Consider the following 27,873-nt stretch of genomic DNA (forward strand, 5'->3'; position numbering starts at 1 on the left):
TGAGTACAGGGTTTCCACGTAATTATTATTTTTAAAGTGTTCACATATTTATATGCACCTTTTTTTTTCTTTTCTTTTTTTTGGTAAGAAAAGTTTCAGCAGAAAATTGGGGGAAAATGCTTTATAAATATTGTTAGAAACATAGTTATGTTTCTTTTATGTTTTTATTTGATATAGGTGAGCATAGCCACTCCAAAGCAGAAACCAAAGACTCCATTTTGCTTTGGTAAGTACTGAGCCAGAAGATGGGTTTTTTGAACACTCCTACAGCAACTTCCTCTTTGGCATGGAGACGGTCTGGTGACCACCCTGTGTGTGTGAGTGACTTCAGTCACAGTGATGTTTCCTGGCTCTCAAGTGATACTGCTTTCCTGGGTCTCACCACAAAGTTATCCGTCACCTAAAACAGATGTTCAGTGGCATTGCAAGTTTTCCTGGCTCCACAGGGCCAGGTGCAAGGTATCTACTAGAAGTTTCTAGGAACCCTCAATCAGAGCTCAGTGGTGGTGTGCTCAGGAAAGGTGGAGACTTCGGAAAGCTGGGGGGATAATAGAAAAAAAGGAGTATTCTGTTGGGGGGTCTCACTTAGTATTGCCCAAAGAGTGACAGTGTTGGGGTGACAGGGGAAGCAGAGCCAATTCATCGAGGCCTCAAGTCACTGAATCATCGGTATTTATTTGGCGCCCACTATGTTCTCAGGACTGTACTAAGTGCTACAAGCAAATGCTAACAGATAGTTTCTGAGCTAGTAGATATTCTGTCATATATCTAGCATGATTCTGAATGTAAGCTCATGAAGGAGGGTTATTCCTCTGCTTTGTCATTGCTGTATCCTCAGCATGTAGAGTGGTTCTGGCACATAGTAGGTGTTGAATGAATGAATGAGATCATGAATTCTGTGTCCCATGATTCTCACCCATTAAATAGTTGAGGCTTTTTAATGCTAGGAGAATAAAGTGGTCCCTTGCGTTGTCTTCTCTCCCAACTTCAGGTTGGTTCAAGCTTCGTTGGTGCTCTGATTCTTCCAGTATTTTTCAATATCATGGCTAAGCTTGAAAATGACTCTCTCCGATGTTGTGGTCCACAGATCTATTTTAAAAAATTATGAACCCAGAGGTAAATTGTTGACCCTAATGGAGGGCTCAGAGGAAAGAACAGGTTGAAAATGAGGTCAAGGTCACAGATTTGATGATTTGATTTCAGGCAAGCTTTATTCTCTTTTCCAACCACAGACAATACTGCTAACCCAGGCAAGTTGTGCCAGTGGAAACAGGGGCCCTGTGGCCAAAATTATAAATGTGTCATCATGAATGTAAATCTGTTGGCACCTCTAAAAAGCAGTTCAAGCGTGTGTCTTGTTGATGGCAGGCTAGCAGCCTCCTCACTGCACAAGAGCATGTTAAGGTTGTTGTTAATGTCAGGCGTCATTCTTGTGGCCAGTGGAGTAATCCACACTTAAAAAAAATGTTTTCATTGATTTCAGGGAGAAGGAAGAGGGGTTGAGAGAGACAGAAACATCATTGATGAGTTAGAACTATCAATCAGCTGCCTCCTGCACACCCCCTACTGGGGACTGAGCCTGCAACTCAGGCATGTGCCCTGACCCGGAAGGGAACGACGAATGCCTGGTTCATGGGTTGGTGCTCAACCACTGAGCCACACTGGCTGGGTGATAATCCACACTTTTATTTTTATTTTATTTTTTAAATTTCTTTATTGATTAAGGTATCACATATTTGTCCTCATCCCCCCATTCCCATCCCACACCCCTCCCCACACATGCCCCTACCCCCCTGTTGTCCTTAACCGCTGGTTAGGCTCATATGCCTGCACACAAGTCCTTTGGTTGATCTCTCCCCTTTACCCCCACCCTCCCCTACCCTTCCTCTGAGGCCCGACAGTCTGATCCATGCCTCCTTGTTTCTGGGTCTGTTCTTGTTCATCAGTCTATGTTGTTCATTATTTCCCCTAGATGCGTGAGATCATGTGCTATTAGAAATACACTTATAAGAACCGAAAATGAGACAAGCAATAATGGTTATGGTGACAGGCAAATGAATCAGTCTGTAGTGAGTTTCTTTCTGGGCCAACAGTTCTTTTGAGACCCAATTTCAATGTCCAACAGTTCCTTATGTGTACATGTCAGCACTGACATTACAGTTCTGGATGGTGGACAAATGGTGGTAATGCAGGTCCAGAGATAATCCACACTTTTCAAGAGAGAGCATTGCAGCCTGCTGTTTCCCAAATAGTCATGCAGGTGCCTTCCCACATGGGGAAAGTCTTCCTCTGCTTTGTGGGGATCCTCCACCCTGCTACTTCAAGCACCTCAGTTTTGTGGAGTCTTGGCGTTGCACGTGTTCTGACCTGGATTTCCCTCCCTTCTTCCCCACGACTTCTGCAGTCATCAATGCCCTCTCTCAGAGGTATTTTCTTCAAGCCAATGACCAGAAAGATCTGAAGGACTGGGTGGAAGCTCTGAACCAAGCCAGCAAAATCACTGTACGTATGATTGCTTCTCCTTTCTGCAGGGGTCCGTGCCTCTTCCTGGCACGGGGCCTGTTTGGGTGGGGAACAATTCCAGTGGCCGCAGGGGCTTTCCCAGAAGTTCGTTCTAGACCCAGTTCCCCTACCTCTTCTTACACCTTGGCTGACCACAAGTTGCACAGAGTCTGGGTTTGAATCAAGTTCAAGGGGAAGTTTATGGAGCGTCTGCTGTGTGCTTCCTGGAAGGGCTCCGGGTCAGTTGTGTTTTGGGTAATGCTGATTCAGAAGGTGGCGGGATTGGAAAAGGCATTGCTGACAGCGAGAAAGAGAGGGAAGGGAAAGCATATGAGGAGGGAAGTTGGAACTTTGTCCTGACTTGAGGGAATGCACTTCTTACCTTAAGAGGTGGCCTGGGGGAATCCCTCGAGGCCATCCACCAATCTGCCCTGCCAAAGCATTTCATTTAAAAGCATCACTGAGCTCGTGCACTGACTGGCCAACCAGTACTTGACTTGATGAATAAAGAACTCCTTTCTTCTCCTTTAGCAAAAGAAAGGAGCAGGGTTGGAAGGAGGAGATGGAAAACTATGTTTTGGGAAAAAAAAACCCACTAGACCTTTAACCAATCTAGACAGACGTGTGGCATAATAAACATGGTTTGTATGCTGAAAAGTTTGATTTTCTGTATCCTACAGACGGAAATGCTTGCATTCCAGTGGCTCCCAATAATAACCATTATGTGCTGGGGCAGATCTTTCTCCAGATTCATCAGGGCTCCCGGGAATTAACAGGAGAAATCTGCACCTGCCCAGCACTTGTGATGTTGGACCCGCAGAGTACAGTTCAGTCATTGAAGCAGTTTTGCTTGTTAAGTTTGCTATTCTGAGGAACTTGGGTAAACCCGTGCAAAGAGAGCAAAAGGGAGGGGATTGCGGCTAACCCATGGGTCTGCTCACCCATAGGCTGTGTACGTGGCTCTTGAATGCTGATAGGTAAAGGTTTTCTTCATTCCTGTTGGGGTCTTCACCTTCCGCGTCTTCCACAGTTCGGTGTTTCTTTCACTGTCTAGTACTTTCTCCTCGTTCAGTGTGTCCTCCTGGGTTTCCTCCTCTGTTCGCGCCGGGTGAACAGGGCTGCCCAGGGCAAAGCAGCAGAGAACCTCTTTCCCTCTCTTTCGTGCCTGGAGCACAGAGTGGCTCTAAGCGGCTTGGACCCCTGCTCTTCTCTGGTCTCATGGAGCATGAGTCACAGGCCCCGGGAACGGGAAGAGCAAAGTGGCGCCCAGAGGCTGGAAGTCCATGTCAGTCCTTCCTCGGGGTCTTCACAGTCTCCAGGACCCCCTCACTTTCCTTGTTATGTTAGTACCTCTCTTCATGCCTCCTCCAAAGATCATGTGGGAGAGAAGGAAGAGGACAGGTACTCTACGTCCTCCTAATCTTTTCATGTTCTGGAAGTGTCGACTCCTTTCTCCACTTTTGCATCATCTTCTATTGTGTGTCCTTCCTTAGCGAGGTTAGGATGAGAGGTAAATGTGGGGCTGGGGCACCTTATGGGTGACATACATATTTATTTTAAGGCACCTTACGTGCAAAGTGAGGCATCAGGCACTTGGGGGGAATGCAGAGATGAAAGGGTATTGAGCTAAACCTTCACACGTGCCATATGTTCACCCCCCACGTCACTCTTGTGAAAGAGGTGGTTTTATTGTCTTTTTATTTTTTCCCATAAGGAAAATGGAAATCAGGGTCTTGCCCAAAGTCTAGAAGTTAGTAAGTGGTAAAGCTGGGATTGAAACCCCAGGGCCCTCTGGCTCCCAGGACCTAGGAGTTTATAAAAATATTAAAAACGAGCAGCAGTGTTAAAATAGGTTAGCTTACTCACCTCTTTTACCTACATGGTTTCATTCTTGCCTTGTAAAAACCTTAAGTAGGAAGGGCAAGTGTTATTATCCCCACTTATAAAGGAGGAAATGGAAAAGCCTGGAGATCAAAGAGGGTTGCCTAAGGTCTGGAGCCAGGATAGATCCAGTGTTTCTGCCCACAGATCATTGTTCATATTAGGCTAAGGTCATTAAGTCCTTATGATTGAAGAAAACAGTCAACATGTGGTATTTAAAGAATTGGGCTCTCCCAGAGTATTAGCATTTCTGTATTTTTCTCTATGGCTACTGCAACAAACTGAGTGGCTTACAACAACCGAATTGTATTCTCTCCCAGTTCTGGAGGCTGGAAGTCCAAAGTCGAGGTGTTAGCAGGGCTGTGCTCCCTCTGAAGGCTCTAGGGGAGAGTCCTTGCCTCTTCCAGCGTCTGGTGGCTCCCGGCAGCCCTTGGTGTTGTCCCCTGACTTGTAGCTGCGTCATTCTGTTTCTGCCTCCATCATTATATGGCTGTGTGTCTGTGTGACCTCCCCTGTTCTTATGAGAATATCAGTCATAGAACTTAGGGCCCACCCTAAACCATATGACCTCATCTTAATGTAATTCCACGTGCAGAGACCCTATTTCCAAATAAGGTCACCTTCTGAGTTTATGGGGGGACATTATTGAACTCGCCACATTTCTATAAAGGGTTGAAAATTGAGCTGTGCAAGTCAGGCAGTCCTCGGGCAAATAACTTCATTTTAATGAGCTTTTGTTTACCTCATCTATACAAAGTGAAGCACAGTCCCCCACCCCCACACCCCTGTGGGATTGTCCCTCGCAGCAGTCTAGCTGTGAGCCTGGTGAGAAGAAAGATGAGTCCTTGCAAGTCTCATTACACAGTGCGCATGAGATCCACGTGGATCTGCAGCCTCACCTTTAAATTGGCTGCTGGGCCATGGACAGACCAAAAGGATGACCTTGTTTTCAAGCTCGGAGCGTAGTTTTTGTTGAGTTTGTCCTTCACAGACCCGAGTCAAAATCTTCAGGAGAGTAACGGTTTTGGAAAGGCTGGTCGGAAGCAGCACACGCTGCAGGGGCATGCGCTCTGACTACCAGCTGTTCTCTGGGTGGACGGCAAGATTCTGAGAGGCAACACAGTGGCCGAGCTTCTCTGAGGCTTTTCCTGGCCACTGCGAGCTCAAAGCCTATGTCCCTATTTCTTTGCTGAGTTTCAGGAATTCATATGGGTCATTTGTGGAGAATTTCTGCTGTTCTGTGGTGATTTTATCTCACAATAGCAAAACTCGGAGAAAATTAGGAAGGGTGGTAGGTAGGTAAATAGGTAGGTAGGTGTATTTAGCGCTGGGGAGTCAGGCAGTCCTTGAGCAAATTACTTCATTTTAATGAGCTTTTGTTTACCTTACAACGGAGGGAATAATGACCCTAATGCCTACTTGATAGGATTGCTCCAGATTGGGGAGAAGGCAGAGTTTAGCTCATTGCTTGGCATTAAATGGAGGCCCAAAGCAATGGGAAGGATGTTCTCTCTCAGCAGCCAGAGGAAACGACAGGGGGGTTTGTGGCCCAGTCTGGCGAGGTGGTGGGCAGAGGTCACCCTGGCCTCAGTAAGCGGAGATTGCAGGCAAGAAAGAGGGGTCTCATCTTTCTGGGGCCCCCGTGTAATCACAGCGGTCTTCCTCCTTTGAATGGACACCAGACGGAGTGGCCCTTGGGCCCCCTGAACTGAGAGCTCTGGAAGGGTCTAGATTCTTGGGCCTTTCTGACTCCCTAGGCCGTGGGGAAGAGGAAGAGGGTGTTAGCTTTTCTCTCTCGGCCTGCAGTTCCTTTCCTGGCAGAGCCACGCAGGGCGCCGAGTTCTCGTGAATGAGAGGCTCTGTGATGCTGTGGACACCGCACCAGCTGGGAGTCAGGGTCTGCTCTCTGGTTAGTTATTAGTCATGGCTTTGGCCAAATGACTTGAGTATTCTGGGCCTCTCTTTGTCTCTTACAAAAGAAATATTTTTTCAGAGTTTGCAAACTCTTTTATAAGGGACAGGGCGGAAGTGGACAGGGAGGACGAAAAACAACCTCAGTGAGGATAGTGCCATGAGGCTCCGGTGTGGGGGGACGGTAGGGTCAGTGGCAAACTGACGAATGTACTCCCCCCTCTAAAGAGTGAGCTGCGATGGGGCTGGAAATCTGGATTTTTATGTGCAGTAGCCCAAGTTTTTTTTTTTTAAATGAGAATTTCTGTGGTTTTCTTTTTTATGATTTAAATATATTTTTATTGATTTCAGAGAGGAAGGGAGAGGGAGAGAGGAACATCAATGATGAGAGAGAATCATTGACCGGCTGCCTCCTGCACACCCCACACTGGGGATCGAGCCCACAACCAGGGCATGAGCCCTGACCAGGAATCGAACCGTGACCTCCTGGTTCATAGGTCGACGCTCAACCACTGAGCTATGCTGGCCGGGCAGTACCCCAAGTTTTGAATGTAGATGGAAACATGTACTGTGTAGGGCAAACAAAACACAGTTTGGGCAACGTCTGCCTTCGGGCCAGTTTGCAGTCTGTGGCCTGTGGTCTCAAACCAGCCAGGAACGTGCCGTGATTGCTGGATCAGCGTGGTGAGGGACAGACATAGCTCACCCTTCAGAAAGGGCCGAGTTTGTACTGTTAGCACCATTTGTGCAATGTCAATTAAAAGGATTTGTAATTCTTTTGTGCTGTTGTTTGTGTTTCTAAAGTTTTTAACTGTGTATGCGCTGTCATTTGATAACCACAGCAGCTCCACGACATAAATGTGATTTCGCTTCCCATTTCACACAGGGGACCCTGTAGGTCCAGAGAGATTCAGTGACTTGCCGAAGGCCACTGGGTCAGTCAGTGACAGATCAGGGCTTATACCCTGGCCCGTGGGCTGCAAAGCTCATGCTCCTTAATTCTGTATCATATACCACATGTGTGTTACCTGTCCCCTGGCATGCTTTCTTCTGTCTTCATATTTCTGGTTCCTTCTCCCCCTCCAGGTTACTGTTTGCATGTCCCTTCCTCTGGAGACCTCCGCTGACCCCTCCATGTCTAGCAGTTCCTCTCCTGCTGTCTAGCTCAGCTCCGATGTATATTTTTCATGGCACTTGCCAAGATTTGTGGTTATTCTGATTGTTTTGCCATGCAGTTGTTGTCCGTCTCCCCTACTAGCACATACGTGCCATGAGGGCAGGACTTGTGTCTGAATTTGCTGTTTTATCTTTAGTCTCTTGCCAGGGAAGGGTTGGCTCACAGTAGGTGCTCAGTACATTTGTTGAGCGTGTGTGTGTGTGTGTGTGTGTGTGTGTGTGTGTGTGTATGTGTGTGTGTATGTGTGTGTGTGAAGTGGCTGGCAGAGTTCTTCATATTCAGCTCTGGATCAATGGAAGGCCTGGGGACGGGAGGGGTGTCTTGCTATAATTTAGAACATTAGCTTTTCTCACCCCTCTCCATCCTGCCTTTGACTCCCTGCTTTTCCTAAGCTTCTGTTCCCTGTTGACTGCAATGCCATCGTTCTTCCCAGGTACCCAAAGTTGGGAACCTGCCTCTGACGACGGAAGTTCTCAAAAGCCTAGCAGTTCCGCCAGCCCTCGAGAAGAAGCCGCAGGTGGCCTACAAGACAGAGATCATCGGAGGGGTGGTGGTCCACACGCCCATCAACCAGGTGCTGGGCCTGGGGCTGCCAGGGGTCGTGGGGATGTGTATTGCCCCTGGTGTGCCAGTGTGCACAGAGGACTATACAGAGGGCAGGGTGGATGGGGCGAGGCGGAGCCACATTGGAGTGGCAAGAAAATGCCGGGCCCGGGTGGATGTCAGTAACGGCAGTGCAGAAACTGAGGCCACTGAAGCCTGAAGCTGTGTGGCTGGCACGGTTTGGGACGAGCACGTGTAAACCCTCTGAGGCGAGGGGCTGAGGAAGGCCCGCGAGGCTTCTTTGCTCCTCTGATTTGCTTTCTCTGTCCTTCCCTCCCTCCTGGGCCTGCCCACCCTCCCTAAGCGATATTCCATGAGAGCACTTGGTACAGCGCCTGATGGGAGCAAAGGAAATCTTTATTTTCTTGTTTAGTTCGTTGACCCTCATCGTGGGCAAAGAGGCCAGAGACTTGGCCAGAGGGAGCTGGGGTGGTGTGGTGAGCTGAATAAGGATGGAGGGGCAGGTGCTAACCCAGACACTGTTTCCTTGTAGAATGGTGGGGATGGGCAGGAAGGGAGTGAGCCAGGGTCCCACGCCATCCTTCGACGGTCTCAGAGTTACATTCCCACGACGGGCTGCCGTGTGCCCACCGGCCACCCCTTCATTAAGAGCGGCTACTGTGTGAAGCAGGGGAACGTGGTGAGTGTCAGCGCTGGGGCTGGAGCGGGTTGTGGTGATGCCTTGAGTCGGTGGGTGTGGGTGTAGACGGGGAGAGGCGTCTGGAGGGAGGAGCTGCAGTCCTCTGTGCCTCCGCCCAAATCCTGAGGGGCTCAGGACCCAACACTCACTCACAGGTCAGAGGCATTGCCTTGATGGGAGCCGGGCTTCCCTGGGCTGCGTCCTGGGAGCTTAGAATCAGAACCCCCTGGAGAACGCTGGGACCCCTCCCTAACGTCTGCTCTTCACTTTGCATTTCAGCGGAAGAGCTGGAAACGTCGCTTCTTTGCGCTTGATGACTTTAGCATCTGCTACTTCAAGTGTGAGCAGGTTTGTAGTTGCTCTGGGCCTCTGAGAGGTCATGGAGGGAAGAGGAACATGGTAAACCCATGTGTGTGTGTGTGTGTGTGCGCGCGTGCATGTGTGTGTGTGTGCGCGCGCATGGGTGTGCACACAGAGATGTGGGCACACACACAGACTCCCGAAATGCCTCTGTCTTGTCTCCATCCGTCATTTGTGCTCATTATTACAGTGGCCCGAACTTCCTCCCTCCTTCTATGCAGCGAGCTGTCCTGTGGTCAGAGCCACAGAGCATCTTTGTAGATTGTTTTCACTCTTGATTCATTTGAGACCTTGCCTTGCTTGTAACCTGATTTTAGCCAACCATCTCCAATGAGAGAGGCATGTCAGTTAGCTGGTCTGGGCTGTGGCGTTATGGGGACGGCCTTGTTTACCTATCTCTCCATTTCTCCCCCGCAGGACCGAGAACCACTGCGCACTATATTTCTCAAGGATGTCCTCAAGACCCACGAGTGTCTGGTCAAATCTGGGTAATTGTCTCCGCTTATTTTTTTTCCTGATCAGAACCCCCACTTGCCCTCCGGAATCTCCGCTTACTGCCCTTCTGCGGCTCTGTTCACATCTTCTTCCAAGACAAGGGCCCAGGCCTGAGGTCTCGTGGCGGGAGTCACCACATGGGTGTGAGGTCACACTGGGCTGGCTTACCCTCTGCCCATTGCTTTACTCCTGCTCCTGAGAAGATGAGCCTGTGGGATAATTTTCTGATGGAGAAAAAGAAAACGTGTAGGAACAAAGAAGAGAATGGTGCCGAGATGCTTCTTGGAGGGAGTGAGATGCTCATCCCACAGGAGGCCTGGGGCTCAGAGGGGCCTGTGCCCATCCTCACTCACTTTGCAGCACTTCTGGGCAGCTCACTCTTATGCCGGTGCCTCCTCCCTGAATTTCTTACACCTTCCCCCCACCCCCCCCTTTGACAAGCCCCTGATACTCCTTCACACAAGGGTGATATAGCAACTCTGACACCCCCACTGGGCAGGAAGAGGAGGCATTTTTAATGTGTTCTTCTTTCTGCAAGGAAATGGTTACCTTCCAAGTGTCATGGTGCATAGGATGATTTGTGGACCTGGGGTCCCTGGGTGAGGGCTCTCCCATATGCAACACCAAATACAGATGCTCCTGGAACTAAGCTTTAGAGACACAAGGGTGTCTGGACATCTAGAAATCCTCATGTTAGCCCTGAATCTGCAGTCTTTAGGGACTGCATGGTGGCCCGTCCATCCCGTGAACGGGGCGTGCAGAGACGGCATCACCAGGGAAGCTGTGAGCAGCAGGCTGGCTGCTCCGGAGGGAAGGCGAGGCAGGGTCAGCGAGAACACAGTGCTGTGTGACCCAGGGAAGCAGGACTGAAGGCCCGCACTGTCCTGCACATGGAGCCAAGAGCACAGGTCAGGGAAGTCCCAGCAGCGATTTATCATTCGTGAAAGTAGCTGGAGACAGGAGTTCCCGAAGTGTGGCTCCAGAGGAGTGAGGGGAGGAAAGACTGGGCATGACTGGAGCCTCGGAGATGTCCCTGACCCTAGAGGGCCTGTATAGATTGGACATGTGACCGCGTGAGCATGTTGGGGCACCTCAGAGAACCCAGATAAGGCTCAGTCCGAAGAGTGCTTTGTACTTTGCTTAAATCTCTGACTGTCAGAGGCAGACAGACCCCTGAGTAAAAGAATGCAGGGGTTGGAGATACTGTGGGAAGAAGTCCCCAAGCCGCTGCAGGTCCCAGGCCTGTGAGACGGTGTCCTCTCCCCGACCCAGTCAAGGGGCTTTCGGGCATCTGGGTCCTGAACCAACATTTGCTGAATTGCATGGAAAGGCAACGTGTAGCCTGCGAAGCAGATTCCTCCCTCCCTGCTTTGCGTTTACCTCCTCGGTAGTTGATTCCACGGTGCCACTCTGTTTGCAAGAACAGTTTCAAAGGTTACAGCGTTTTAGCGAGAGCGCAGAGCCATCTCTACTCAGACGCTCCGGAAGTGATGCTAATAGTAGTGAGATGTGTTCCAGGGGCCCACTCTCTGATGCTCACGGTACCAGATGCCTTCTGTAATTGATCTTGGTGGTGACCGGCCTGACACAGGAGGTCTTCTCATCTCTAGTGTACAGTTAGGGTACAAAGGCTCAGCAGGTTTTAAAGATATTCCTAAAATACCTTTTCCCAACGTGGAGTCAGCATTTGGCCCCGGGTCCGCCTCACCCCTGGCTTGCTTCTCCTTCCCTGTGGGTCTTTAGTGTCACGCTCCTCTGCCGGGGGCCCGTGGCACTGGCCCAGCACCTGCCATTTCCGTTCAGGTCTTCATTCACGAAGCCAGCTCCGCCTCTGATCAGTCCTTTCTTGGAATTATTCTAACTCTGGCGTTCAGCACACAGTCTCTCACCAGATTATGTAGTTTTGCTTTTTTATGTTTTTTTATTTTATTTTATTGAGAGGGAATTAGGCCTTTCACTCCTTATATATCCTCCACTGTGACTGGACACACACACATTTAACACTGTAAATCATTTCACCCGGTTTGAGGTTTGTCACCCAGTGAGTATCAATTACTTCTTGCCTTCTTTGTAGAAGTCAGGATCCCTCTCCCCAAACTTGCACCCAATTTGAAGCATCTTAAAAGTCGTCTACTCTCTCCTTCCTTTTCTCCTCTTTAGTGTCCAATCCTCTCAGCCCAGTGGAATGAGGCACAAAGTAGGAATTTAATGAAGCTGATGGAAGAGGGCTTTGCAAATGAGAGATTTGGTACCCTTAGGAGAGGCAAACAGTGGAGTAATTAAAGCACAGACTCTGGAGTCAGACCTGTGTTCAAATCCTGACTGTGCCATTTACTTACTCTGGTACCATGGTCAAGTCATGTGACCTCTCTGAGCCTGGGTTTCCCCGAAGGACAGATTGATGGTTGTCAGAGGTGGGTGTGGGGAGTGGGGCAGGTGAAATGAGTGAAGGGGGGATCCAAAGGTACAAACATCCAGTTATAAAACAAATAAATCCTGGGGATGTAATGGACAGTGTAGAGACTGTAGTTAACAATACAGTATTGTATATTTGAAAGTTGCTCAGAAAGTAGATCTCAAAAGTTCTCATCACAAGAAAAATAATTTGTAACTGTGTAGTGATGGATGTTAACTAGACCTATTGTGATCATTTTACAATATATAAAAATATCCAATCATTATGTTGTACACCTGAAACCAATATAATGTTATATGTCAATTCTCTCTATATAGGGTGTCCCCCCAAAATGTATGCAGTCAAACCTCGGTTCTCGAACATCTCCCATCTTGAACATTTGGTTCTTCATCAAGTTGTTCACAGAAAAAATGTCTTGGTTGTTGACCAAAACTTCAGTTTTCAACCTGACAACCCTTTCATGCTGACACCTCAGCATGATAAAAAGCATCTCTCAGGCAACAAACAAAGGAGAGAATGCTTTTGTTGCTGGGGAAATCCACAATTAGCACAATTTTAAAACATAAAGAGGCCATCAAGAGGGCTAATGTTGCTAAGGGTGTGAAAGTGCTCACAAACCAACACTCACAGGCGATTGAATAGGCAGAAAGACTGTTGTTGATTAGATAAATGAAAAGGAGTTAACCAGTGATAGCAATTCTGAGGCAGTGATATATGAAAAATTCGTTTCAGGCTAGTGGGGGGTGTGGTTTGATAAATTTAAGAAAAGAAGTGTTTATAAAATAAACAGTATATTAGGCTTGTGTAGAAGAAAGGTTAAAATGGAATTATTTGAGGGTCTGGAACAGATTAATTCAATTTACATTATTTCTAATTGGAGAAAAAATGATTTGGTTTTCAAATAAATCGTTTCTCGAACAGCCTTCTGGAACAAATTAAGTTCGAGATATAAAGTTTCACTATAGACACTACCAGCTGATAATTCACTTCGTTTTGAAAGTGAAATGTATGTTAATAAACACCGACTTTATAATCATTCAAAGTGTGTAAACATATTTGGGGGATACCCTGTATATATCTATATATCTATAGTGAGACAGATATATGTATAGATAGATCTATTTATGTACCTATCTATATAAAATAAAATTTTTATCCACTTGACTCTAAAAAAAAAAAAAAAGCACTCTAAATAGCGCTTTGCACAGAGCACATCGTACATCTTAGCCATTAAAGCAAACCAGCCAACCCACAACTGTAGGTGGTGTGGGGTGTGGTAGATATTAGCAGTAGGTTTATCTGGTGAGACCTGGTGGCAGTGGTGATGTGCACGTGTGTGGTGGGGAGGTCCCAGGGGGATGTTGAAACCTCCTGAGACCCTCTAAGGCAGGGGTGGGGAACCTTTTTTTCTGCTTAGGGCCATCTGGATATTTGTAACATCATTCGAGTATCATACAGAATTATCACCTTAAAAAGTAGCGTGCTATATTTGTTTAAACTTTTAATTAATTCACCCCTAATGCGTTGGCAGGGTCAGACCAAATGATTTCGTGGGTCTTAAATGGCCCACGGGCCAGATGTTCCCCACCCCTGCTCCAAGGAGGGAGGCAGGGGCCGAGGGAGGAATGGCCTTTTTATGGTAGAGGGCACTGGTGCCTTGACTTAGGACAAAACAAGTCCTCGGTGTGTGTGCCAGCCTGCCTGGTAACTTTCTTTTTCTCTGCCTAGTGATCTCTTAATGAGGGACAACCTGTTTGAAATCATCACAAGCTCCAGGACCTTCTACGTACAGGTAAAAAGCCCGCTCCAAGAAGACGTTTATGTTCCATTTCTGGGAATGGTGTACTCAGACGCCTCACCGTTTCCTGTGCTTTCTCTTTTATTTTGAAGTTTCTAGGTGGTAAATTTAGCCCCTGAAAGTCAGTGTGAGTCCCATTTTATTCTGAACAGGATGTTTGCCAAAAGCTTCCCGACCATGAAATAATAAGAGCAGGTTGAGCCGCTGTGCTGGGGAACGTGAGCGAGGATCAGCTGCTCCCAGCTGCTGGGCGCCAGCTAAGCAGAGAAAAGGAGAACCGGCCAGTGGTTTCGCTTCTCCTTTGGAGGGTATTTATAAGCTCCGCCGTGTGGTCATCCCTGTGCGCGGAAGGACAACAGCGCAGAGGCCCCTGTGCCGGCGCCAGGTGCACAGCCCAGCTGCACAGAGGAAGCCATTGTTTGGGCTCCGGCCGTTCAAGCTATCAGAGCTTCTCCCCTCCACCCACAGCTGGAGTTCTCCCAGCTCCTAGAATCATAGGCGCTGGGAGGGCAGATTTCCAAACAAGCCCTCAGCCCAGCCCGTGCTGTGACTCATGCAGCATCGTGATAATACATTTCCAGCGCTCAGACTGCCATGTCGCCTGTCGGGTTAAATGGGGGTGGGAGTGGGGGAGGGCTCAGCCAACGTTTTCAAGGCTTCCCCTGCCCTTTCCTCTTTGCTTCAAGTGTCACTAGGGGTCACCCCTCCCCCATGTGTTGGGTAGCAACTCCAGTCGTCCCCTCTCTGAGCTGGCAGCCGTCTGTGGGTTCCATCCATTTAAGTATCCTATATAATAAAAGGGTAATATCCAAATCGACTGAACAGTGGAATGACTGGTCGCTATGACGTGCACTGACCACCAGGGGGCAGATGCTCAACGCAGGAGCTGCCCCCTGGTGGTCAGTGCACTCCCACAGGGAGCGCAGCTCAGCCAGAAGCCGGGCTCACGGCTGGCAAGCGTAGAGGCAGTGGAGGGAGCCTCTCCCGCCTCTGCAGCAGTGGTAAGGATGTCCCACTGCTGGGCCTATGCTGTCAGTTGGACAGCCCCTGAGGGATCCTTGACTGCGAGAGGGTGCAGGCCAGGCTGAGGGACCCTCTCTTCCCGAGTGCACGAATTTCATGCACCGGGCCTCTAGTGTGTATGCATATATATATATATATATATATATATATATATATATGATTTTAGAGAAGAAGTGAGAGGGAGAAACATCAATGATGAGAAAGAATCATTGATTGGCTGCCTCCAGCACACCCCCCCACTGGGGATCGAGCTGCAACCTGGGCATGTGCCCTTGACCAGAATCAAACCCGGGACCCTTGAGTCCACAGTCCAACACTCTATCCACTGAGCCAAACCGGTTACGGCCATTCATTCAGACAAGCGCTTGTCACACCGGGAGAGACGACACAGGAAAGCTGTGGAAAGTGGTGCTGGGGGTATTCGAGCTGGCTCCATTGCTGCTCAGGGACAAAGTTTTAAACTGTAGGTGCAACAAAGGCATTTCCATGTCTGGCTTTTAACAGATATTTGTAGAAGAGTCTTCAGAATGCCAGGCATTTTGCCTCATGCTGGGGACACTGTTTTGCCTGGAAGAGATTCTGAACCAGAGAGAGTCAAGTACACAAGCAGTTAACACAGTGTGATGGGGTGGGGGAGGGTGTTCGATGGATGAACACAAGGGAGTTTTTAGGGCAGCGAAACTATTCTGTATGATACTGCTATAGATACCTGAAATATAGAACTTTACAGCACAATTTTAAAAAAGCATTTAGGAGGTCAGGTGATCCCAGCATGGAATGCAGAATATGCCAAAAGAAGCTAAATGTATCACTAGTGTGAAACTCCCTCACTGGTGGGGATAGGAGAATGAATGTAAACAAAACAAAACAGTGTGCTGAGTGCTACCATTAGACTGAGGAGTGGTTGCCATGGGAACTCATAGAAAGGGCATCTCCCCCAGCTTCAGGGAGTCAGGGGAGGTTTTCTGAGGGAAGACATATCTAAATCTGAGTCTGTTGAGGGAGGAATGGTCCAGGCAGAGGGAACAACAACCTGGAGATAAAAGGAGCACAGAGCATACAGGAGGCTGGGAGGCAGATGCACAGGGCCCCTGACCTTGCACGTTGTTAAAGAGTTTCTCTTCTGTGCTAAGGGTTAGGCCCCTCGATGTTGAACTAGGGGAGTGACCCAGTCAGAGCTACCTTCTAAAAATATTCCCTGGGCAGGTGCTGTCACTTTACGAGCCTTGTTTTCTCATCTGTAAAGCAGAGATGATAGCCCCACCCTCACCCCTAGAACAGCACAGGCTGGGTGTGTGGAACAGTGTAGAAGACTGATGAGAACAGGGGGAGATAGGAGGCAGGCCAGTTTGAAGGCTATTGTAATGTAGGTGCGGGATAAAAGGAAGCCCACACTTGGGTGGGTGGACAAATGTGGAACATGTAAAAGCTGGGAAGGGGTCTTTTCTAGGACGTGATTGTTGGTTGGGTGTGGGGTGGAGGGAGAAAGGAGCAGCAAGGGCAGCTGATGGCAGCAGTCACTGTGAAACAGGCAAGCCTGGCAGAGGTGGTTTACCTGGTCTCTGGGACATCCAAGGCGACATGCTGTGAAGGCCCTTAGACAGACAATGCCTGACACATTGGTGCTACTAAATAAGTATTTGTCAAGTGAATGATTATGCTGGGTAAGAGTTAGGACAGAGCTTTGGGAACCATGAACCCCTCCCCCGCCCTCCACCACCAACAAAAAACGTTCAAAAGGTTTCCCATCATCTGCATGAGTGTGTGCGTGTTTACCAGAGTCTTCTCATCCCTTCTGTCCCCCTTTGCCTTCTGCTTCCACGTTTCTGGGGCAAAAGAACGCTAGCATCACCCTGAATAAATAAATGCGCAAATGGACACATATGTTTATCACAACTAACTCAAAGAGGAATCTGAAGTTAGAGATTAAAAATCATTAAAGATATGTATTAATTTATTTTAAAATAGCAACTATTAAACTGATTTGTGTTAAGGCAAGTAACATTTTATGAAAAGGAACTATATTTCTGAAACAAAAAAAAGGCAACAAGAGTAGCATTGTTTTCTGTTTTTGCAAATCTCATTAATGGCTGGCTTAATAGAAGACAGCAGGATTCTCATATCTGCCTCTGCATTCTGTCTGGGGCCATATGTTGTTTTGATGGAAGAATTTGAAGAAAATCTGGCCCTGCATAGATATGCATTTGGAAAAAAGGCAATATTTTAATAGCTTTTCCAGGTAATTGTGGATATTCTTCTTTGATTCTATACCAAAACTTGGCAAATGGTAGTTAGTTTCTTCATGTTTAGGTGCAATGTGGAATCAGAAGCCAAAAATAATAAACTTTCATACACTTACATTAAAATCCTTTGGTTAGTTTTTCGATTTGAATGAATCCTTTTTACCAATGCATGATTTTGCAACTGTGTGCATAGGACATTTGGAAAATCATGGTCTTGCTGAGCTATGCGGATCTTCCAAATGTGGACACATTTTATTATTCTAGTATAGCTAGTGTCCCGGTGCATGGATTCGTGCACATTGAAAGGAAATTAATTAGAAGAAATATTTTAATATTGCTATTCACATCTTATTAATGAAAAGAAAATAGGATTCTGCTGAGTCTCCTATTATCTATTCCAGGACTTCTGTGAGGATCAAATGAGATGAGGCATGGGAAAACACTTCACAAACATTTGGTTAAACTGTAAAATGTTTGCACCTGGCTATAAAGCAAGTCGAGTTCTTGGGCTGAAGAAACTCCAAGGATGCTGGTTGCTAGGGAGAGGAAGCCGAGTGTTGCTATGTGATGTCATTACCTGATGCCCACAGCAACTGTTTCTGGGCGTGGGCTGGGCTGTGGGCCGCATTTTGGGCCATGGAGTCTTGGCTGCATTGGCTGCAGTTTGGTGGGGTGTCACTCTGGGGTGGTTGTGGGGCCTGTGTCCCACTTGGGGGAAGCCGAGTGTTGGTTTTTCGGTGCCAGGACTGTGGTGCCGTTTATTTTTTAATGGCCAGTGCATATCATAGCAGCTCCTGCATTGAGCATCTGACCCCTGGTGGTCAATGCACATCATAGCTACCAGTCAGACAGACAGACACTTAGTATTTTATCTCTCTATATAAAGAGGTAATATGCAAATTAGCTGGGATGCCATAACAGTCACGACCGCTCAGGAGGAGGCTGCGTGCGCAGGTGGGCGGGAGGGGACTGCTGTGCAGTGAGACAAGCCACGGATGGTGCAGGCCTGCAGAGAGCAGGGAGCAGGGCCTGCCAGCCTGGGCGCGTCGGCAGTCCTGCCTCTGCATGTGAGCTGCAGAGGAAACACCTTTTCTGACCGCTCGTTGGCTAAGCTCCCGGTACGCCACTCTCAGTGTTCTTGGTAACTTGTGTAATAAGAATCCAAGAAGGTGATCTAGGGTTTTTCCACCTCACTCCTGGAGGAAAAAAAGAAAGGTCTGCTGCTGGAGGGGCTAAGAAGTGTCATATCCTGCCCTAGCTGGTCTGGCTCAGTGGATAGAGCCTCGGCCTGCAGACTGCAGGGTCCAGGTTCGATTCTGGGCAAGGGCATGTTCCTAGGTTGCAGGCTCCTCCCTGGCTGGGGTCCAGGTCAGGGCTCATGCAGGAGGCAACCAATTGAAGTGTCCCTCTCACATTGATGTTTCTCTCTGTCTTTCCCTCTCTCTTCCACGCTCTCTAAAAATCAATGGAAAAATATCCTCAGGTGAGGAAAAGAAGGAAGGAAGGGAGGGAGGGAGGGAATGAAGGAAGGAAGAAAGAAAGGTCATATCCTATGAAAGAGACATCTTGAAAATGCATAAAGAAAGTTGTCATTTTTTTGTGGTGAAGGGACTGGAGTCCGTGTTGGTGAAAACACCTTGGTGGCTGCGGTAGCCAGCAGTGGCAGCAGTAGCAGCAGTAGCAGGGTGATGGGGGCAGCGCAGAAGGAGCGGGAGTAAGCCATCAGTAGGACATCCCCTGAGGGCTCCTGGATTGGAGAGGGTGCAGGTTGGGCTGAGGGACACGTGTCCCCCCCCCCACCCCCCAGTGCACGAATTTCATGCACCGGGCCTCTAGTATATATATAGATTAAAAAATCACATTTGTTAATATCAGCATTAGCATCATCAACAAGTCTTTAAATATGGAAAGCTGTCAAGCTCATGGAGGTAGATATAAGTCTTCTGAAATTCTAATTTTTGCTTTGAAAGCTCAGAATTCATCATTTGCAAGAAAATACTTTCATGATCTTCCTGATATCACAGGCTCATTTCTTTCGGTTTTGAGAAAGAGTTCGTCATATACCTAAATCTGAATAAGTTTGACTGACAGTTTGTCTATCAGTCATTTGTTCCAAATAAAAATCGTGTTTCATGAAAAAGGGGAAAGAATATAGTGACTACTCATACAGTTTGCTTCTGATCTGCTTCCTAAGGTGTTATGCTCAGTAAACCTGCTTCAAAGAACCATGTGTCCTCGGTATCTAGGTGGCTAGACCATAGGGCAGGGGAGATCTATGCAGAGAAAATAAATCCCTTAGACAGAAGAGAGAGACTTGGGCAACAGAATGGGGCTGGATTCCAACCACTTAGGTGCTGGTCATTTACCTTCTATGTCAGGTTTACCTTCTATGTTACATGTGTGATCTCTCACGCTGTAGTATTTCTTTTGTGTTAATAAAAAGCTAGACTGTTTATTGGCCACTTCGCTATCCTAGGCACAATGCTAAACGATTTACAGGCAGCATATTACTTAATTCTCCGCAGTGTCGGAGTTTATCTTCACTTTGAGATCATAAACCTGGTGAGTTATGGGACTGATTCGGGGGCACCGGAGGCTAGGATGAGACCTGCTCATTTGTGTTTACAAGCAGCCTGGTGCAGAACCCAAGATGCAGAGGGTAGTCTGGCTCTGAATTAGGGAAGACCATCTTGGGGGAACTGGATGTCTTGGCAGATGGATCTTGGTGACATAGATCCAGAATCTGGCAGAAATCAGGTATCTAAGCTTGTGATGCTATCAAGGTAATCAGTAGGTAGACGGTTCTCACTTTTGAACAGAGGCTCAAAATGAGGTTTTAGTCTTTGGAATACAAGTCAAGCGAGGTTCCCCATTTCCCAGTCATAGAAAGTCAAGGGTATAAGGTAGCCAAGAGGATTAGTTATTTGAAATGAGTAATGTAGTGCAGACTGGCTTTGATGACTTGGCATAAGCCCAGTTGTCAGCACTAGAAGGCTGTGTCAGGACAGAAGTTGTACCAAGAGGGCTCACACGTGGATTGCAGAGTGTTGGGCTGGAACTCTTTGGATACTTAATGGTTTTAATGTAAACTACAAGGTACATGACATTACTCAGAACTGCGTAGTATATATGATCTGGGTTGTCCTGTGGCAGGGGTGTCTAAAGATGGGCTGGCTCTTGGGCAGAGGGCAGGGGTGATTAGCTGTTGGGAAGAGAGGGCAGAGATTGGGAATAGAATGAAGAAGGAGCTGCCTGAAAATTTTAGACAGCTGCAGTGGAAGTGCCAGAAGTAGATATTGGAGGGCTTTTATTGATGACCCCTAAAATCCCATGCTTCAAACCATTGCATCTGTTGTAATGCTGGGCTCCTAGTAGATATTCATGAAAAGATCACTGGACTGCAATAAATCGCAGACTGCACTGGTTCATTTTATGCCCTTTGTTCCCCCCACCTCAGAAACTGCCCTCAAGAACAGAAACCCTACCTTTTTTTGGAACCAAGCACCAGGAACAAATGCACACGTTTAAGCACACCAGGGGAGGATGCAGGCATGAGTTTGGCACTTCCCATGTTCTCCATTTTCAGCATTTTTTATTCTTGGTGATTCACATGGTATGGGTGGACTTCAGAGCTGGTTTTTACCTCTAGTTCATGAAGCTACCTTTGTGATATGGTTTTAAGGTATTTTGAATTCTTGATTAATGCTAAGCACAGGCTTTTCATAAAAGATAGATATACACATACACCATCATTTTTGCAAACAACCTTTGAGGTTTCAATGAATGTTTGTTGCCAGTGAATCCCATTCACAAAATGATTAATGGAGTCTGTAATTGTGATATCAATAAAGTAATATTCTATTTTTTCTCATGTGGGATCAGTTACAGTATCTGCTTTTCTATTTGAATAATATTTTAAAATAACAGTTTATTAGTTAAACATTAAAATAATGCTTACCGATGTTTGCTATTATTAACATTAACATGGCTGGATTAACTAGCTAGATTATCTGACAGAAAAAATGTCCTTAAACAGAACTAGAGAATTAGAGAAAAATGTAATTAGCAAACAATTTCCATCTCTATTAATTATTAAATATTTTAAGAAAGAAATTGCATTATTTTGCCTATCATATTAGCAAAGATTTTTAAAAATTATAATATGTAGTTCTAGCAAGGGTACATGTAAAAAAGTACTATATTGTTGGCAAATGAAATTTTCATGTAGTTGACCAGAAACATTTCTGGCCAAATGTAAGAGCCTGAAAGGAATGCATACTGTTTATCTGGTGATTTCTCTGGGAGTTGAAGAATCTTACATATGAAAAAGCTTTATGCATAAAGATGTAACAGCATTATTTATATTAGAGGAGAGTTGGAAAGGATCTGAAGGCATTTTAGAAGATTTTGATTCTTGTGCTTGAATTTCCAGATGTTAAGTTAGGTGATTCCTAGATTTCTGTGATTCAGTGACTCCTTGCTAAGTGGAAGCTGGGGTGAAGAGGCTAGTTGTATGAGAGTTTGTTGGTGAGGTCTCAAAGGGCAATCAAATAGGTGGCCTGTGGCATGTGGGGTAACATTGGACATTGGGGGAATTTGCCAGGATGATGGAAGGAGTAGAAGGAGCTTAACAATCCTGGACATGGATTATTGGAGTGTCAGCATGGGGCTCTTGCAATTTGCTTAATGAGAATCCCAGACCCCTATGTGATGTCAGAGACCTCCCTCAGCTCCCATCTCTGTCTTCCCCTTTGTCTTCTAACACTCCCCCTCCCCCCATCAAATCACCTTCTGCTTCCCTCGAAGGAAAATCTCTAAGAAATGCTTTTCTACTATTGGACAATTTGCCTCCACCTCATTCCAATGCGAAATAACCCTTGTTTCCTCCCAAATATGGTATCTTATTTGATCCTGATAATTTGATCCTTTAGGTAGGAATTGTCTGCAGATTGAGGGGTGGGGGAAGTCTCGGAAAGGGTGGTGAATATATTTATAATGTTGGAATTTAAGGCTTCATATGCAATAGTAATAATAAAATAACGAATGCTTACAATGCCCTTTCTGTGCATTAGACACTGTTCAAACTGCTTTACCTGCAAGGTCTCCCAATAATTCTACTTGTGGACAGGCTAGCTCTGATATTAGTAAAATACCTTCCAGAAGAATCTTGAAGATCTTGCCCTGATTATTTTTTTGGACTAGGGATGGATTTGTCTGTTTCTTGGGAAACCATCAGCTTGTCAAATAACTGGAAAAAGTCCAGAGAGAGAGGGTGCAGGTAAAGCTGCAGCTCTAGCACGTGAGAGAGCTGTTCCCTGTGGGCACTTGTTGCTACACACTTTTGACCCAGTGTGCAGGGTGTGACACCATTTCCCTTGCAAGTTGCTCCTGTACTCGTCTAACCAAGGAAGCTTGGTTTTGGGGTGACAGAAAGGGGTAGGGATGGAAGTTTGAGGGTTTTAAAAGAACTTATGTATTATTTTGATACAACGCAAAGAGAAAGAATCATTTTGGGGATGGGGAAAGTGAGGGTAGTATGCGGAGAATTTTGCAGTCTGGGGTGTGGTATTTGCATATACAGATGCACACTTGTGATTTTTTTCCCCACACTTGTGATTTGGGGTGGAACCATTTGGGGAAGGCACAGGGGGACAGAGAGAGGTTAACAAATATAAATTTCTGGAGGTCAAGGCTTCAGTCTTGGTCCCATCTTGTGCCCAGCACCTGATGCCATGTGTAATACTGAATAAGGCCTCAGTAAAGTTTTCCTGGGTTCGCTTGAATTCAGCCTCTATCAAGCTGGAAAGCACAGAACTCGGAGGAGTCCACTTGCAGTGGCTTTGCCTCTAGATTTTCTTCCTTTCTCACAGAGTCGCTGATGCCCTCTTCTGGGCTTAGCAGGTATCTCTTGGGGAAATACTTTTTTTTATTGTTCAGCAGCGTCCCCCATGTTTTTAAGCTTAGCACTCCAAGTCTAGCAACTCTGAGGCCTGGGTGGGGAGTCAGAGTAGACTCAGGTAGCTTGTGTTTCGAGAGAAGCCCTGCTTGGCGATGATACGCATCTGGGAGGCTTTGCAGAGCATTTGGCTTGAATGGGACTGGAGTTGAAAATAAGCTTATTCTGTTCAGATATCTGTAATGGAAAGATGACTGCATTGAGAGGCAGCAGAACTGGAATGTAGACTAGCCATAAACCCTGAGCTCTGACTTCCTGGGCCTCATTTCCATTTTCTATAAAGCTGGACCAGGCCGATGGTGTTCCAGAAGGGGGTCTGGGACTTCAACGGGGGAGGGGGCCCCTAAGCTCTCCCCTCCCTCATGACCTCTGCCCCACTGCTGAGCTGCTCCACTTGGAGCTGGTTTATTTATGAAGTGTCAAATCCGAGTTTGCAGGGGGAAAAATGTCCTCAAAAGTCTGAAGCCGCTGGACGGGATGATCTCTGAGATTCTTCCAGCTCTAATGGTGTGATTTTTATGAACTTAGCCCTGAGTCAGAGACTTGAGAGCTGAAATCATAGTGCCCAGAATGGCTGTGTAAATGCTGTGGGTGTTTTGCAGGCGGACAGCCCAGAAGACATGCACAGCTGGATTAAAGAGATCAGGGCAGCTGTCCAGGCCCTCAAGTGCCACCCCAGAGTAAGTCACTTCCTTTCTGTTGCATAGTCACTGTCAACTGGAGATGCGTGTCCTTGAGTGGGCAGGTTTTATTTGGTGCTGTAGGCAGGCAGCCTGGTCCCAGCTGAAGTCCCGGGCTGCCGTGTTTGTTTTTCTCTCTCGACTCACTTGGGTACACATATTTATTTTTGAGTTTTGGTTCTTGGAGGAGGTGAGGTAGGGTCGGGTAGATGTGTCCTACACAGCTCCCTGCCAGGCAGACGTTGACAAGTCTGGAGGGAGTCCCTTTGGACTTACTTGATTTCTGTAGACAAATGTCTCTGGACTATGAGACGGTGATCGAGGGTGGGTATTCAACGTGGGGCGTTGGGATAAACATTGTCAGGAAAGCCCTTACTTTCCTTTGTTTTTTTTTTCTTCCCTTTTATTTTTGTAGGAAATGTCCTTTTCTAGATCCATTTCTTTGACTCGCTCTGGAAGCTCCAGCCTGTCGGGTGGGCCCAACTCTGTCTTCTGCAGAGGACGGCCAGCCGTGGAAGAGAAGAAAGCCCTCTGCAAAGCCCCCTCCGTGGCCTCCTCCTGGCAACCCTGGACACCTGTCCCCCAGGCCGGGGAGAAGCTACATCCACCTGAAGAGACTCTGGAGGACTCTTTGTTCACGTCTCGACTTGGGGAGAGCAATACTTCTGGGGCGTTGCCCAGCTCCCGGATAAGGCACCGATCGGAGCCCCAGCACCCCAAGGAGAAGCCATTTATGTTCAACCTTGATGATGAGAACATACGGACTTCTGATGTGTGATGAGGCATAGCGCCCAGGGAGGGAGGGGCGGGGAAGACTCAAGAGAAGGAGGCCATGACTCAGTTTCTCTATCTGTTGGAGGATAGGCAGAGGCCTTCATGCCGCTCATATTCCTTTGGATGCTCTGTGGGAGGGGCCCCTCCAGCTGGCTTTTTAAAGAGAAATATCAGTGCTGTGTATTTAATTTGGGATAATCACTAGGTTAAACCTGCAGGCATGCTCAGTGGAGAGCAGGTTGCCTCTCGTGCGACGATTGCAAGGTCGTCCTGATGAGAGAAGGTTTCGTCCCTAACCAAGTTTTATTTCCTTATCCTAGTTTTAGTTCTTCCCCTTTGTTTTCAGGACAGACACAGAGTCTTAGGCCAGCCATCTGGTTTTATCCTATTCCTCTGTAGTAGCTGAAGTTCGACTGTGAAGTAGAAGGGTGGTAACTAACCCACCTAAACAGAGAGAGGACAGGTGGAGACCCAGGCCCCCCTTCACTGGGATCCAGTCTAAGGGGAGGTGTTAAAATCTGGGGGCTAATCTATCAGGGCAGATCCCCATAGGGAAAGAAATAGGGACCTCTTGTAAGGAATGGGGAGTGATTCATTCAATACATCAGTCAGTTTGGGGAATGACTCTGATCTCATGTAGATGTTCTTTGACCCCAAATGCTGTCAGTGTGCGTGACAGACCTGCCCACCTGGTTTCTGGGTCCAGCCCCAAGGATGGGTTTATCAGTGTTAAATGTTATGACTGTTGAGAACAGAACAGACATTTCCCTTGATACGGTGTTAGTTGGAACGTGTGGAGGGTTGACACTTGGATGATAATTCACTTGTGTGATAGACCCGATCTCTGAGTCTTAGAGTTGCTGTGAAGCAGGTGCTGGGGAGAGATGGATTAGAGTTCATCCAGCTAAGTTTTCTTGATCCATGTTTTCCAAACAGAAGGAAAGGTCTGTTTTAGCATAGACAGATTATCTTGAATCCTTGCCTCACAGCTCGTTTTTAATGGGCCAACAGTAGTGTAAGTTTAAGAGCTGTAATATTGTGTGCCCTGGCAGATGTGCTTTCTTTTTATTGCTTGTGTTGTCCTTTGAATGAAGCCTTATGTTCTCGCATGATCCGTCCTTGTAATCTGATGAGGTTGTTCCATGTGCTTAAGTGCAGAGAGATAGAAAGATAATCTTGATAGATATTTATATTTTTAATAAAATAGAAACTGCATAGAAACACTGATTTAGAGGCTATGCGTTGCTGACCAGAGATGTCTCAGGAAGAAGAGCATAGATTGCATTACCCACCCAAATTTCAGGCTGTACCTTCTTCCATTTGGGGAAAAAAAAAAAAAAGACTATTTCTGGGGTCCCTGGGAGGATTTGTCTATCCAACTCATATGGTGAACTGCTTATCAGGGTTCCCTAAAGGGAGAGACAAGGTAACTCATTTCTGTCTATAACTTTTACTAGCTAGGTCAGTTAATTATATCTTTAAATTATAAAATCAGTGACCTGTGGAAGGGACTAAGAGAAGCATTTTTTACCTAAGTAAATCCCTTTCCCTGCTTATGTCCACATCTAATGCAGAGGTGAAAAGATGTGATCAGAAAATCCTTAGGGACTTGAGGGAAATCTTATGTTTTCCTTGAAGTCCACGTCATGTTGAGAACCATTCTTGACTGCACTGTGTTAGAGCTATCCTTCACTTAAATTGTTTGGCATAGTGGTCCTGGTATAAAAAGGAAATCTACTACTGGGTCTCTCTCTCTCTCTCTCTCTCTCTCTCTCTCTCTCTCTCTCTCTCTCTCTCTCTCCAGACTCTCGTATACTTTTGTACTCAGAAATGAAAATTATTTGCCTACGTCAAAGAAAGTGCACAATAAGTCATACTGAATAAATGAAAATAATTTAGAGACTTTTGAGGTCTCTTTAAACATTCCCTAACTCATGGAAAGTTGCCACCTTTTGGTATGTAAATTGTAAAAATCTATCCATTTCTCTCTTTAAAATTAAACTCTCTGTTAGATTACTACTGCTACATTAATTGACCATTATAATAAGCTGATATGCTTCTTATTTAGTCTTTTTTGAGAATGTGTTAAATTGAACATGCTTACAAATCCAAATTGTATTATCATGATGGGGAAAAACAGGGACTCTAGTTGGCAGTTTCTTGGAAATTCCGAGTTAGAACATGTTAATGTAGTTCCAAACCCGGGTAAATATAATTATCTTCAATGAAGCCTGAAAGCATTCTCATTCCCAAGCCTTATTTCAGAAGTCCTTTTGTGTCCATATTTCTTACCTTCTGGCCAATTTCACAGCACAGCCTTTTAATGTCACTACACATGTGAGCCAAAGATGGTGTATGTATGACAAAGCATTTAGTTTTAAATGTATAAAATGCAAGCAATGCAAAAAAATAGGGTGGGGATGCACTATAGGTTAGTAGTTAAATGCATAGGCTCTGGAATAAATCTGAGTTTAAAAAAATAAAAGGAACTAAAAAAGGTACTGCATTTTCTTCGTGGAATAAAAACCTTCTCTTGAGTTGTGTTTTTACAAGACATTTGATGGGGTCTTGATTCACTATATGTAACTACTTCAGGTGGTCTTTCCTAGAGCTGAACTATTCACCACCCACTGCTTTTGAAAAATTATGGATTTGCTCTCTTATGTCAGTTGATGGTAAACAGAATTGGGCTTTTTGCATACTGTGAGACAACATAAACATACATTAAGTAGAGTGACCTCCGGTCAAAATGTTGGCATTACACATCTGTTTCTGGGTAGAATGCTGGAAGATTCCCATGAGAAAGTAGATTTAAGGTCCAGTTTTGTGGTTCACTTACAAGTCTTTTTTCCCCCACTTCCTTTGGGTATAACTGCTCCGACATAGGCTAAAAGGACCCAGTAAATAAATAGCAGGCTCGGTAGTGGAGCAGTGGGATTTGATGTCTATTTGCACTGAGAACTAAATAAAAAGGCACATGGAGGTAACAGTATTTTGGAAATGGAGTTTCCCAAGTCAGCTTCATTTATAAACTTTGAACCTGTCAGAAATGCTTCCGTTTATTAAATCCTTTCTACGTGTTCCCTTTTCTCTCTGCGTTGTTGCCTGCGGCAGTCAATTGCCGTCACTCGTCTGCAATAGGCAGGGTTTGAACTGTTTGATCCCTTCCCCACTGCTTAGGAAGGTGTGGCATGATTCTGTGTTCTGAACCAGTACGTTTCAGCTGTGAAATGCACTCGCTGTAACTACCGAGCTGAGTGCATGGAAACTGTTGTGCTTCTCGAGTTATGTGCTCTCTGAATTGGTATGTAGCAAAAAATTAATTTTCTAAAACTGTTTTGTGGCTTGTTTTGTAATAAAAACATGAGGATACTGAAGTGTGGTGTGTTTTCCTAATGCCCACCGTGGGGGGGG

The 27,873-nt window shown here is 46.4% G+C and overlaps 1 protein-coding gene across 4 annotated transcripts in view; it reads left to right on the top strand.

Annotated features, from left to right (window-relative positions):
- PLEKHA2 (pleckstrin homology domain containing A2) overlaps positions 1-27,831 on the top strand; it is a 73,868-nt gene extending 46,037 nt beyond the window's left edge. For all 4 annotated transcript variants that reach the window (XM_079779228.1, XM_079779226.1, XM_079779225.1 and 1 more), the window contains 9 exons: positions 178-226; positions 2,405-2,502; positions 7,905-8,045; positions 8,568-8,714; positions 8,994-9,062; positions 9,492-9,562; positions 13,714-13,777; positions 23,608-23,685; positions 24,101-27,831. In XM_079779228.1, the coding sequence (XP_079635354.1) occupies positions 178-226; positions 2,405-2,502; positions 7,905-8,045; positions 8,568-8,714; positions 8,994-9,062; positions 9,492-9,562; positions 13,714-13,777; positions 23,608-23,685; positions 24,101-24,463 (1,080 nt within the window). In that variant the 3' untranslated portion in view covers positions 24,464-27,831. The remainder of the gene's footprint in view (positions 1-177; positions 227-2,404; positions 2,503-7,904; positions 8,046-8,567; positions 8,715-8,993; positions 9,063-9,491; positions 9,563-13,713; positions 13,778-23,607; positions 23,686-24,100) is intronic.
- Positions 27,832-27,873: the final 42 nt, after the last annotated feature.

This window comes from Cnephaeus nilssonii (assembly GCF_951640355.1).
Source record: "Cnephaeus nilssonii genome assembly, chromosome: 8".
NCBI lineage: Eukaryota > Metazoa > Chordata > Mammalia > Chiroptera > Vespertilionidae > Cnephaeus > Cnephaeus nilssonii.